The 13,272-nt window shown below is 44.4% G+C and overlaps 1 protein-coding gene across 1 annotated transcript in view; it reads right to left on the reverse strand.

The window, feature by feature from the left end:
- Positions 1–13,272, reverse strand: part of LOC141257820 (saccharopine dehydrogenase-like oxidoreductase) — a 76,327-nt gene that overhangs the window by 31,241 nt on the left and 31,814 nt on the right. Inside the window, exon 5 of the mRNA XM_073672831.1 lies at positions 5,330–5,379. Coding sequence (XP_073528932.1) covers positions 5,330–5,379 — 50 coding nt within the window. The remainder of the gene's footprint in view (positions 1–5,329; positions 5,380–13,272) is intronic.

The following is a 13,272-nucleotide window of genomic DNA, read 5'->3' on the forward strand; positions in this document are numbered from 1 at the left end:
GGGTCAATCAGGGTTGCCCCCACATTCTACAGCTCCTGCACCTCCTCCTCCTCTTCGGCATCCATCTCTGAATTTACCACATCAGTCGAAAGCTGAAAGCACTGTAGCATTGCCTCGGCCAAGCAGCAATAGGCTGTGCTGAAGCAAATCTGCTTAGGTGACAAAGCGCACACTTCTGCAGAGTTGTTGACAGCTGTAACAGAGCAGGCAGATCTGTGGCGGTCACTGGTGAACCTACAGCCAGGCATGGTCGTGTCTGACAATGGCCGGAACCTGGCGGCGGCTCTGAAGCATGGCAACCTTTTACACGTACCATGCCTGGCCCATGTGCTCAACCTAGGGGGTTCAGCAGTTTCTCAAAACCTACCTTGATCTGCCTGAGCTGCTTGTGAAAGTACGCCGCTTGTGTGCCCATTTCAGAAAGTCAGCTACAGCTTCCACCACTCTTGCCATGCTTCAGCAGCGTTTACAGCTTCCAGCTCATCGACTGGTGTGCGATGTCTCCACGCGTTGGAAATCCACGTTGCCTATGTTGGGAAGGATTTGTGAGCAGCAGAGGGCAGTTGTTGGGTACCAGCTTCAACACACCCGTCGGTATTCTTCAGGTCAGCCTCCGCACATAAGAGCTGATGAATGGGCATGGATGTCTGACATCTGTGCAGTCCTCCAAAACTTTGATTCCACCAAGAAGGTGAGCGGCGATGACGCCATAATTAGCGTCACCATCCCGCTTCTTTGTCTACTGAAACGCTCGCTGCTCACAATGAAAAAGGAGCCCGATAAGATGGAGCAAGGAACCATACAGTGTGATGCCACACACCCCAGCCTCATCTTATCTCAACGTGGATTGGGTGATAATGAGGAGGAGGAGTCGGAACAGGAGCTGGTTTCCTGCGCTACAGACGGTACTATCCACACAACATTCATATCGTCTGTTCAGCGTGGATGGCCTGAAGCGAGGGAGAACGAGGAGGAGGAGGGGGGGGGCATGGACAACTGTCCTCTTGATGGGGACAGGGAAGTCTTGGCTGGTGGCAGTCTGGCACACATGGCTGATTTATGTTCTGCGGCCTTTCCCGTGATCCTCACGTTGTAAGCATTTTGGGTGACAGTAATTACTGCTTGGTCACCCTTCTAGACCTGCGCTACAAGGAGAACTTTCTATCTCTCCTTCCCGTGGCGGAGAGGACTAATAAAATGGTGCAGTACCAGAAGGCCCTTGTTTAAGAATTATTAAAAAAAAAAAAAGAAAAAAAACGGCTGACAACACTGGCGGCAGAGGTCACAGTTTCTTGGACAACCAAGGAGTAGAGACGAGGGAGACAAACCAGATACAGCAGAGGCAGGGGAACACTGTCAAAGGTCTGGGACAGTTTTCTCAGCCCCTTCCAGCGCCCATGCCATGATGCGCAGGGTACTCTGACAAGGAGGGAAAAGTTTTGGAGGATGCTGAAGGAGTGCCTTGCCAACCGTACCAGCATCCTCTGTGATTCATGTGTGCCTTATTATTGGGTAACCAAGCTGGACACGTGGCATGAACTGGCTCTCTATGCATTGGAGGTCCTGGCCAGCCCTGCCGCTAGCCTTTTGTCAGAGCGGGTTTTCAGTGCCGCCAGGGGTATGATGACTGATAGGCGCATCCGCCTGTCAACTGAAATTGTTGACAGGCTGACTCCTACCAAAATGAACAAGGGCTAGATTGGGACAGACGTCTTGACACCACCAAATGATAGCAGGGAATATAAAGTTAAATCCAGTGGTTATTTTTGGGGGGTCTATTCCAATGCATCTCTCCACACCCAGCCATGGGTATACGCTTCATGATTTTGTCTATTTTAATGTCACCCTCCTCATCCTTCATCACCATATCAACAGGGTGACAATCAAGCAACACCCACATAATTTTTTTTTAAGGGTGTTTATGATGCCAGTAGGAAATATTTTTAGAGGACTACCTCTAACATTCTGTATGTTATACAGTATGTTCATATATACCCCCAGGGGTAAATGTTTTTCAGCCCATGCACTTAGTGCATGGGCATTACCAGTATGGGAGACCCATTCCTTAATAATGGGAACAATTTTTTTTAATGAGGACCTCCTCTACGTATCTTCAAAGTGGTATTGGAGTGCATCCTAATTTTTGGCAGCCCTTGCAGTCACTGCATACGCAATAACAGTATACCAGAACAACTCCTATGTTGTATGTTGCAGTACCAGATGGCCCATTTTGAAGAATTATTTAAAAAAAATCCCATCTGACAACGCTGGGGGCAGAGGTCAGTTTCTTGGACAACCAAGGAGTACAGGCGAGGGAGAAACAAACCAGATGCAGCAGAGGCAGGGGAATGCTTTCAAAGGACTGGGACGGTTTTCTCAGACCCTCCCAGCTCCCAGGCCTTGATGCGCATGTTACTCTGACAAGGACGGAAAAGTTTTGGAAGATACCAAAGGACTACCTTGGCGACCGTACCAGCATCCTCCGTGATTCCTCTGTCCCTTACAACTACTTGGTATCCAAGCTGGACATGTGGCATGAACTGTCTCTCTACGCTTTGAAGGTCCTGGCCGCTAGCAATTTGTCAGACATGGTTTTTAGTGCCACTGAGGGTATTCTAACGTATACGCAGTAACAGTATAGAAGAGCCACTCCTTAACAATAGGAAGGGCAGTTCAAATTGATTCTATATTCTACAATATTACCTCTCATCTGAAATTCAGTTACAGGTGAGCTATTGCAGTATGGATAGCGTATTACACCTATCCAACCAGGTATTATTGCCTTATAGTGCGTGCTGCTGCTGCAAAAAAATATATTCTATTCCTTATTGATATTGCTGTTAGCTGCATTTACAATAGGGACAGATGCAAGGTATCATCAGCTGGAGAGGAGTGTTGTTCATTGTCGTCGAATACATCTCTTCCACAGTGCATTAGTTGATACTTTCCATGCACTCGTTGACCAATTCATAATTTTTAACAGTGATCTGTAAATAGAAAATTATGAAAGCAGACAGGGTTGCTTGCATTCCTTCAGTTTGGTGGTGCAATGTACTAAAAAAAAAACTCTTGGGAGCCGGCTAAATTTTATTATCTATTGTACTACATTACCTCTCTTATCTGAGATTTGTATACGGATGACCTATAGCAGTTGGGATAGAGTCTTGCAGGCATCTAGTCAGGAATTATTATATTATACTACGTGCTGCAAAAAAAAATTCTATTCCCTACTGAGAACGCCGTTAGCCGCTTTTAAAGGGAATGTGTCACCCCTCTGGGCGATATCTACTATGGGCATACAGGTGATAGAAAAGTAAATCTATACTTACCTGTATGGCCCATAGTAGAGGTCTGATTTCAGAGAAATCCGGTTCTGTTCTCCAGAGGCTTGGCGTCCAGAGGATGCCAAGCAAACCCCTCCTATTAGCTTACTATTCCCCTAAATCGCCGCCTCTGTGCTAAATTACCATATTCCCCCCCTCCCCTGCATGTTATAGAGCCCTGTGACAGGTCCTGTGACGTGCCCTGCTCTGCCTCCCCTCCTGCGCAAAGCGCCGCTCCCATGGAGCACGGTTTGTTTTCTTCTGGCCCCGTTTGGCTAGATACTGCCAGCAGAGCGGAAGTCTCAGTGACTCACCGTCGCTTGCGCAATACAAGGCTGCGGCGCAGTAAGCAAGCCAAACGGGGCTGGAAGGAAACAAGGGGTGCTCCATGGGAGCGACGCTTTGCACATAAGTGGGAGGGGAGGCAGAGCAAGGCACGTCACGTCATGCTGTTCCCATGTCATTTGAGCACTGTTTCCATCGATTTGACTAATTTTTAGGCCCCCTCCAGACCCCCGGGGGGGACCGCCGGAAAAATGCTCGAGTTTCCCCTTGACTTACATTGGGCTCGTTTCTTGGGTTGAGCACCCGAGCATTACGATTTGCTCGACCTGAGCAACGAGCACCCAAGCATTTTAGTGCTCGCTCATCACTACTTCTTACTACTAATATATTTACCAGCTGTATTGTCTCTATAATATGTATATATTCATATCTCTCCCACCTCATCTATCCATGAGGTGTAGAAGGGGATAATCTTTATTGCCAGGGCTGCTGTTCTGGTGCATTACTTCTAATCCTTGTAACAGTGTCCTGTACAGGCGATGGTGCCGAGGCTGTATGTGATGCTAGGGGAGGGGGTTTAGACAGTTAGGCTGCGTGCACACGATGCATTTTTCATGCGTTTATGCTGCGGAATTTCCGCAGCGGAAACGCATCAAAAACGCGTGGTAATCCGCACCCCATGGTCCCCAATGGCATTCCGCAATGTCAATGCACATGCTGCGGATTTTTCCGCAGCGTTTCTGCAGCGCAAATAAATCAGCAGCATTTTCATTAATTTTGTGGAAGCGCAGCGGAAGCGTCGCCATTGACTTGCATTGAGACGCATAGAATCCGTGTGTGTACATTTGTACAAGCGGATTTTATGCGTCTCTGTGTGCGGATGGTACCCAGTTCTGGAGGAGAGGAGACTCTCATCCAGACCTGGGTACCATTGTACCTGTAAAAAAAAGAATAAAATAATAAAGTTTATATTCACCTGTCCGGCGGCCCCTGCAGCGCTTCTCCTTCCAGGACCTGAGATGACGTCGCGGTCATGTGACCGCAGGCTGTCTTGCGAGATGCCGGCAACCCGGAAGAAGCCAGGACGAGCGCGACAGCACACGCGGCGGGGGATCGGGTGTGAGTATAGCTTTATTTTTTTATTTTTACGGTCACACAATATAAATCCATGCCTTTTGCATGGATTTATATAGTGTGGCCTAGTTGTCAAGCACTTTCCAAGAGATGCTATCGCCTGGAAAGTGCTTGTCAGTCCGCATGCGGAAACACATGCGTTAAACCATGTGGGTACGCATGTGAATCCGCATGTATTCTGCAGGAAAAACGCATGCACAATCTGCATGCGTTTTTTCTGCCAGGGAGATGCAGAAAATGCTGCAAGAAATTTTCTGCATCATTTCTGCATTGTGGGCACATAGCCTTATAAGGGGTGTGCTCACTGCCGGCTTGCAGCTCAGCACAAGGAGTGATGGAAAATGTAATTAGAAGTGAAAAGAGGAATCTTATGGCTGTGACCTGGAAAAGCAAAGTACTAAGATTCTTATCTATGACCCTTAATTCACATGAAAGGGACGAGTAAAGTAGTGGTTAACCCCATTAAGGCCTAAAGGCACTGTCTTGAGTTATACACTTTAAATTTTTGTTACACTACCCCATGGTACACAGTGACTCACTAATAACAGTATGCTACTGATGTATATTTCACTAATGATTAAACTAACCTCTGGTCCAGACTTGAAAGACAAAAAGCTTTCTACAGCTGTCAAGGTGCCTAAGAATTAGAAAGAAAATAAACAAATAAAAGTAATTTTCTTGTATCTTCTCATCCATATAAAACTAACAATGAACCATAAAATGTATGCAGCATTATTGCTATGAGAATCCTTAGGCTATGCTCACATGCAGGGTTTTTGCAGCTTTTTTTTTTTTTTTTTTTTTTTAGACAATAGCAGCAAAAGCTATGAGATTTCAGAAATCTCACGTACACCGTTTTTTCCTGACTGAATTTGAGAATTACAGCGTTTTTGAAAAAGTAGCAAAAAATGTAGAAAAATATGAGTTTTGAACACAGCACTTTTACTTCCAATATAGCAGGTTTTGGCTGCAGAAAACACTGCATGTGAACATAGCCTTATTGTCTATGCTGCATGGATATCGCTCTCAGGTTGTCCTCCTAGGTTTTAATTCAAACATTAACTTTAATTTAGAACATGCAGAACAAGAATATATCAATATACAATAAGAAAGAGTAATGTCTTGGCCTGATATTGCTAGAATATAAGGAGGTTCCAGTAATAGAAAACCAATGTTTAAAGTCTATGTGCAGAAATTAGGTTGACAAAGCACACAAGGCCAAGTTATCTGTCGCCTATGTACAAAGTCCTCTTAAATAAATACAATCTATTCATCTTGATAGCACATACTTTACAGTAAAGGACCGTGAGAACAAGTTACATCTCCTGGAAAATCAGTATAATAAACCAGACCCTATGCCAAAATATGGAGCTTACAACCATTTATCTAAAATTTGGGGGAATTTTCCAGGGTGATGCTACAGACATTTCTTATGACATTAACCCCTTCCTGATACGCATATTTTCAGTTTTCCTTTTTTCACCTTCTTCCAAGTGCCTTAAGTTTTTTTATTTTTCCGTCCACATAGCCACTTGAGGGCTTGTTTTTAGCGTGACAAGTTGTACTTTAGAATACCACCATTCATTTTATCATGTGAAGTACTGGAAAGTGGGAAAAAAATCCAAAGTGTTATGAAAATGCGGAAAAAAAGTATAATCCCACAATTTATTTTTTTATTTACCATGTTCATTATATAGTAAAAATATCCAGGCAATATGATCCTCCATATCAGTATAATTACGGAAATAAAAAAACTATACATGTTTGGTTATTTAAGTGGCGAAAAAAATGTAGTAATTTGTAAAAAAAAAAAAAAATAAAAAACTTCAGCTTGTGTCACCATTTTTGGTGTTGGGGCTGTGTAAGGGGTTATGGTTTGTTGCACACTGGACTGACGTTTATTGATACTGACGCGCCCCCTGGGCCGTGATGCTGGGGGTTGTAGTCACTGTGGCGGTGACCCGGTCCGTGCCCCAGGGCGGTCAATCTATCCAAGGGGATATTTATACGTACAGGTTTTAATGTCCGACTACGCCACCTGTGGAATGCGACAAATGGAGGCCGCCGCTGCGGAACAGTCCTCTGAAGCTGGTGGTTTTGGCAGCAAAGGTGGTGTAACTCCCCACAGGAAGAGTTAGCTTCAGGGCAGTGTCTGGATGATGGTGGTTGTGCAGGTTGTGCTGAGCGTTGTAGTGCAGTGAGGGATGGCGCGGCAAAGAACACAGAGACAAGATAGTGCAGTCCCAGGGTCTTTACTCACAGTTGTTGCTATCCAGATTACTGGTACCAGAGCAATCTCCCCGGTCGTGCTGTGCGTACTCAGTGAGGGGTTCAGTCCACCCTCAGGTATTTCCAGAGCACTTAACAGGACCCCTCTCTGTGTGCCTTCCTCAGTCGACTTCCTGCGCTGGCTCTCTCCCTCCTGCCCTGCACCTCACAGTCAGTGTCCCAATCCGGTGGTCTCGGGTCTTGGCGGGCGACCTGCAGTCCCCTGGGCCCTCAGTGACCACCTTTTCGGCGATTGTTAACTGTGGTAGTGGGCAACTGCACCCTGAAAGTACAGCCACCTCCGGTTGCTAGATGGACTTGAAGTATCCGTGCTAGTTAAGGGGCCGGTCCATTCTGCGGCTTGAACCTTCCACTGTCTGGTAGATTCGGGCGTACGGGTGGCCTCCAGCACTGCCCGTACCCCTAGGATCCCTTCTCTTCTTCTCCTGGAGCCTTTCCTGCTCCCTCTCCTCTCAGACTTGGGCCTCACTGTCCAGGCCCACCTCTGGAGCAGAGCTCCTACAGAGCCTCTGCTCCTGTCACTTCTCCTCTCACTATTCTGAGCTTCTAAGATGGTTCCTCTCTTTTATACCTCCTTCTACAAGTGCTCCCAGGATCTACGTCCTCCACCCCATCCACTTCATGGTTCCCCCTCTCTAGGTGGTCCCCCCCACTCCAGCCAGGGACCAGGGACTGTGCTCTCCCGTAGGAGAAATCTCGCCCTGTCCCCCAGAAATGTGGTGTAGTGAATGCAGGTGTTAGGGTCCTGAGCTGTACTCCTTCCTTACCTAAGGGTGAGATACCACACCTCTGGGTGAGATGCAGTACCTCTGTGGCGACCGAACCCTCAGGGGCGCCACAATACTACTATGGGATTGATATGAAGCTTTGATTGCCAATATATTGAATCTTTTACAGTGTTGTGGCATCCGAAAAAAAAGTAATTCTGGTGTTTAGATTTTTTTTTCCCCATTATGCAGTTTACAGATTTGGCTAATAAATTTTATATTTTGATAGATTGGAGTTTTACAATCATAATAACACGTGTATTTTGTATATTTTTTTTTTTTTTTTTTTTATATATAGCCCTCCATACCAGCAATGCTTGCCTAAGGACTGGGTGATTGTCCAAAGATGGCCCTCTGCCTCCCACACTACAAAACAGAAGAGGCAATGGATGCAGATATACTTGTTAAAAGTGTATGAGAAGCGTTTGTATCCTTAACACCTAGTGAGATGTGCTAATTGACTCAAATAGTACAATCTAAGGCTAGCGTAACAGCACGATATTTGGTTTAAAGAAAAAAAAAAAGTCCCATTCTCACCCAGAAAAGTGGGACGATTTTTTTTCTCACTTGTCATCTGTGTGCAGTCCATACGCAATCTATTTTTTTTTTTTACTCAGCAGCTATTAATTATTTGCAGGACCATTTACAATTTACTATGTTACAGAATTGTAATTGCAATGTATGCGTTTAAATTGGATACCTTACTAAGGCATCCTTTTTTTTGCCCTCGCACCCATAGACTTGAATCAGATTTCAGACTTAAAGGGGTTTTCCCACGAACAAAAGTTAATTTTAATTAATAGATCTTGGAATAATAGTAAATTCCACAATTAGATGTGTTCAAATAAAATGTTCCTGTGCTGAGATAATCTTATAAATGTGCCCCTGTGTACTGTGTAATGGCTGTGTCTGAACGTGCAGGAACATGGTCTGATCATTCCATAGCTCCTGGGCAGGGGAGGAAGCAAAAGAAATTATACAGATATTACAGCAGGGGGTCACAGCTGAATCTTTTTAGGAGGCAAAACATTTCACTGCCTGTTTTTAAACAATGTTTTACTTCAAAGAGAGAATCAGCTGTGATGCCGTGCTGTAATATCTGTATACTGTCTTTTTCACCCCCTTGCCCAGGATCTGTGGTATGATCAGACCATGTTCCTGTACGATCAGACACAGCCATTACACAGTACACAGCAGGGGCACATTTATAAGATTATCTCAGCACAGGAACATTTTATTTAAACACATCCAATTGTGGAAGTTATTATTATTCCAAGATCTATTGATTAAAATTAACTTTTATTCATGGGAAAACCCCTTTAAATCGCAGCATACAGCGCTTTTTTTCACAGACAGATTCTGTTAATGGCAAAAAAAAAAAAAGACATCTGCACTGTCTCATAGAATAACACAGGTTAGTGTGATATCCGAAAAAAAAAAATACAAAAATTGGATAGCAATTCCATGCCCTCCAGCCTCCCACAAAGCCACAAGATGTCTAATATATACCCTGTGTCGGCCGTTAAACCACACAAATGAGGCCATCGTGCTCTCTAGGGTCTGAGTCATTTTATTTAGAAATACTATAGCTACAGTCTATAATGGACGTTCACTGCATCCTTTAGTTTTAAACCATAGGTGGGACAACGTGTATTCTTTCACAGATCTGGAGACCACGACACCCAATTACATGATGGTTGATTCCCTCTGTAATGGTACCTGTGCCACAGATCTAGAAAGAACAGTTATATCTACAGATAAACTGGACTTGGAGTGCGGACAAGGAATCAAAGAGATGTAGCTATTTCCTAAAGTGTTTGAGCGACAATTCAGGGTCTGCAAGGTGAAACAGTGTATCATCTCCATATAAACCGACTTCCCAGCTCACTGGAGATCAAAACAGTACTGCAGGGTCCTGCTGTAAAAGTATTGCCAGGGGTACTATTGCAAATGTGAATAAAAGTTGTGATAAAGGAGAGCCCTGCCTGGTGCCACATTGTAGCTGAAAGGATTCTGAGGTCCATCTATTCACCATTACCCAGGAGTTTGGTTCAGTACCCATGAAATAAAGCTGAAGCCAAATCTGAAGAAGTGTATGGAACAAGAAACGCCACTCCATCAAATCAAATGCTGAGGAGACATCAAGGAACATACAGCAGTGAGTTGCCTAAAGGTTTGTAAAAAGTCTACACATAGTAAGGGTCGTAGAGCAACCAGGCATAAAGCATGTTTGATCAGGGTGTATTAATGAGCAAACCACTGAATTTAACCGCCTAGCTAATATTCTGGACAAAATTACAATATCCAATTACAGTAGGGAAATTGGCCTATAAGAATCAAACAGTTTGGATTACTTATCAGGATTGGGAAGAACCAATATTATCGCTTCCTTCATTGAGGTTGGCAAGGCCAAAATATCATAGGCATGGTTAGAAATCCGAAGGAGGATTGTGGTCAAAAACTCTGAATATGACTTCTAATACTTCATAGGAAGGCCATCGCTTCCCAGCAGTTTCATGTTCTGGAAGGCCAAACTGCATCTTGAACTTCCTGAATCAAAATGGGACTGTCCAAATATTCCCTATCCGCTACTGTTATGGAGGGCATAGACAATACAGATAAAGATAGGTGCCACTTACCAGGAAATCTGAGCAAGAGGAGTACAAATAGGCATAAAATAAAAGAACATATTACCCATTTTCAGCAATTTCGACATGATCTAAGCTATTAAGATAACCGACCTTATAATAATAAAAAGGGAGACCCCCCAGCCCAATTAGTGAAGGCTGAATGATAGACTACTAAACAGGCTGTGGATTGGATTAGCCTAAGCTTGCCATGGATCATGCGAGTCTCCTGGAAACATTTCATATCACACTGATGGTTGCTAATGTATTGAAAGACCAAAGTCCTTTTTATCTGGTAATTAAGACTAGAGATGAGCAAACATTTGTTTTTTTCAAATTCGGCACGAATGTTGCACATATGGATTCGTGTTCGGGTTCCCGAGCCTTTTGTGCAAAAATCGTCATAAGTCGGCCCTGAACATCCTTGGTTTCCCACACCGTCATCTGTGTGACAGAGTGGGAAACCGGGGCTGTGATCGGTGGGAAGATCGCTACCGCCAGTCACAGCACTGCGGGAACATGCTGTCAGATGTTAGCATGATCCCACAGCTGTGACAGTGACCCGCAGTAAAAAACTTACAGCAGGTTATAGGCGCCGGCTGATGGGACTACTACCCCCATCATCCGGCGCCTTCTGTCACAGTATCCAAGCAGCGCAAGCGCCACTGATGGGAGGAGTAATCTCTCATCAGCGGGGCTTACGCAATGAAAGTGAAAGTAAAAAAAAAAAAAAAGGTAAAAAATTATTTAACTAAAAATAATAAACACATTATACTCACCTGCACCTTGTCCCCGATGCCCTAGTCCCCTGTAAAAAAATAAAAAAACACCATATACTCACCTTACACCTAATCCCTGAAACCCATGTCACCTGTATTAAAGAAAAAATAATAAACCACCATAATCCTCACCTGTCCGCCATATAATAGCAAGTGTCCCACGTAAATGTCACAAATAGCACAGACACATCTGGAGAGGTGACCGCGCTATCCGGCAGCTGGTGATGCACTGACGGGAGTGCGATCTCTCCCGCAGTTTATTGCGATGAGCTGCCAGCACTGAGGTCACTGGAGTTCATACAGCTGAAGATCAGCTGAGAGCTCCGGTGCCCTCACTTACCGGTGCTGAGTGAGAATTTTCCCACAGCACTATACACTGACAGGAGTGATTACACTCTTGTCAGTGTATACAGTGCTGTCCTCTACAGCAGTCACATCAGTAATTGCTGGTGTGGCTGCTGTAGAAGTGACCCGGATTGCCGTGGGACACTGGGATTAAGTCAAGACGGTGGACAGGTGAGGGATATTGTTGTTTACGAGGGCATCAGGGATTGGTCGTTATGCGAGTATATGGTATTTATTTTTAAATAAATTATTGAAATCGTGTGGAATTTTATTTAAATAAAAGACTTTATTCTGGCCGTGTCTTTATTTGAAAAATGTCAAAAACCTTACTATGGGGTTAGTAATGGGGGCGTCTATAGACGCCTCTCCATTACTAACCTTGACTTCATGTCAGCTGCCAATACAATGCAGGCAAAATAGTGACAAAACACACAGGCAATAAGACGCATCAAAATAGCAGGCAAAATCGCGGCAACAATGCAGGTAATAAAAAGTATCAGTATCGTGGTAAAATCACTGCAAAAACGCAGGCAATAACACACATCAAAATCGCGGTAAAATCACAGTATGGCCTGCGTTCGTTTTTACCGCGATTTTGATGCGTGTTATTGCCTGCGTTTTTGCAGTGATTTTACCACAATTTTACCACTGTATTGATGCGTGTTATTGCCTGCGTTTTTGCAGTGATTTTACCACAATTTTACCACTGTATTGATTCGTTTTAGTGCCTGCGTTTTTTCAGTGCATTCAACGCACAGAGAATTGACATGCTGGAGATCATTTTCTGCACCAATTCTGCAAGTCAAAAAATACTCAACGTGTGCATGACACTTCACGTTTCTCATTCGCTTTGCAGCAGAGTTTATGGTGCGTTTTTGCATGTGTTTTTGTACAGCAATGAATGCTTTTTGGAGCCAGTTAAAGATATTTGAAAAAAGAAAAGTGGGACATCGCTTTAAAGGGGTTGTCAAATCAAAAGTGATAAGTCAGCAGTCACCCTCTGTGACTGCAGACTTATGAATCCCCCCAGCACAGACACTGCGCTGAGGGGATTCGCTGGTATGAGACCTAGGACCGGAGGCTATGTATGCGTTATACATACCTCCGCAGCCTCTCTCCATTCATTTATATGGAGAAAGGTCACGCCCAATTTAGTGACGTGGACAGCCAGTGGGTGCGTACGACTAAAAGGTGCGGTTTTGCTCAATATAAGTGTATGGAGAGCGAGGCCACACCCACTGGGCGGGGGTATGTATAACACATACCCTCAGTTACCGGGTCTCATATCGGCGAATCCCTACAGCGCAAAGTGCCTGTCCTGGGGGGATTCTAAGTCTGCAGTCACACAGAGTGACTGCTGACTTATCACTTTTGACCGGACAACCCCTTTAAGGGCTCATACTCATATGCGAGAAAAATGGACGAGTGTAATCCGATTAAAAAAAAAAAAAAAAATCGGATTTCACTCTGACCAATGTTTTTCTATGAGGCACATCTCATCTGTAATTTTTTCTCTCAGTTGAAATCGGAGGAAAAAAATAAATAAATCGCAGCATGCTGCGTATTGCCGTGCATCTCGGACGAGACTCGCCAATGCAAGTCAATAAGTGCGTGAAAAAAAAAAAAAATTGCACGGCACATGGACCATGCGAGTGCCGTCCGATTTTCACTCACCCATCTCCTTGAAACCCGACAATTCTTCAGCCGCATACTGTAAAATCAC

The sequence above is a fragment of the Phyllobates terribilis genome, unplaced genomic scaffold (genome assembly GCF_046119375.1).
Source record: "Phyllobates terribilis strain yellow unplaced genomic scaffold, ASM4611937v1 Scaffold_3__8_contigs__length_932513732, whole genome shotgun sequence".
In the NCBI taxonomy this organism is placed as follows: Eukaryota; Metazoa; Chordata; class Amphibia; order Anura; family Dendrobatidae; genus Phyllobates; species Phyllobates terribilis.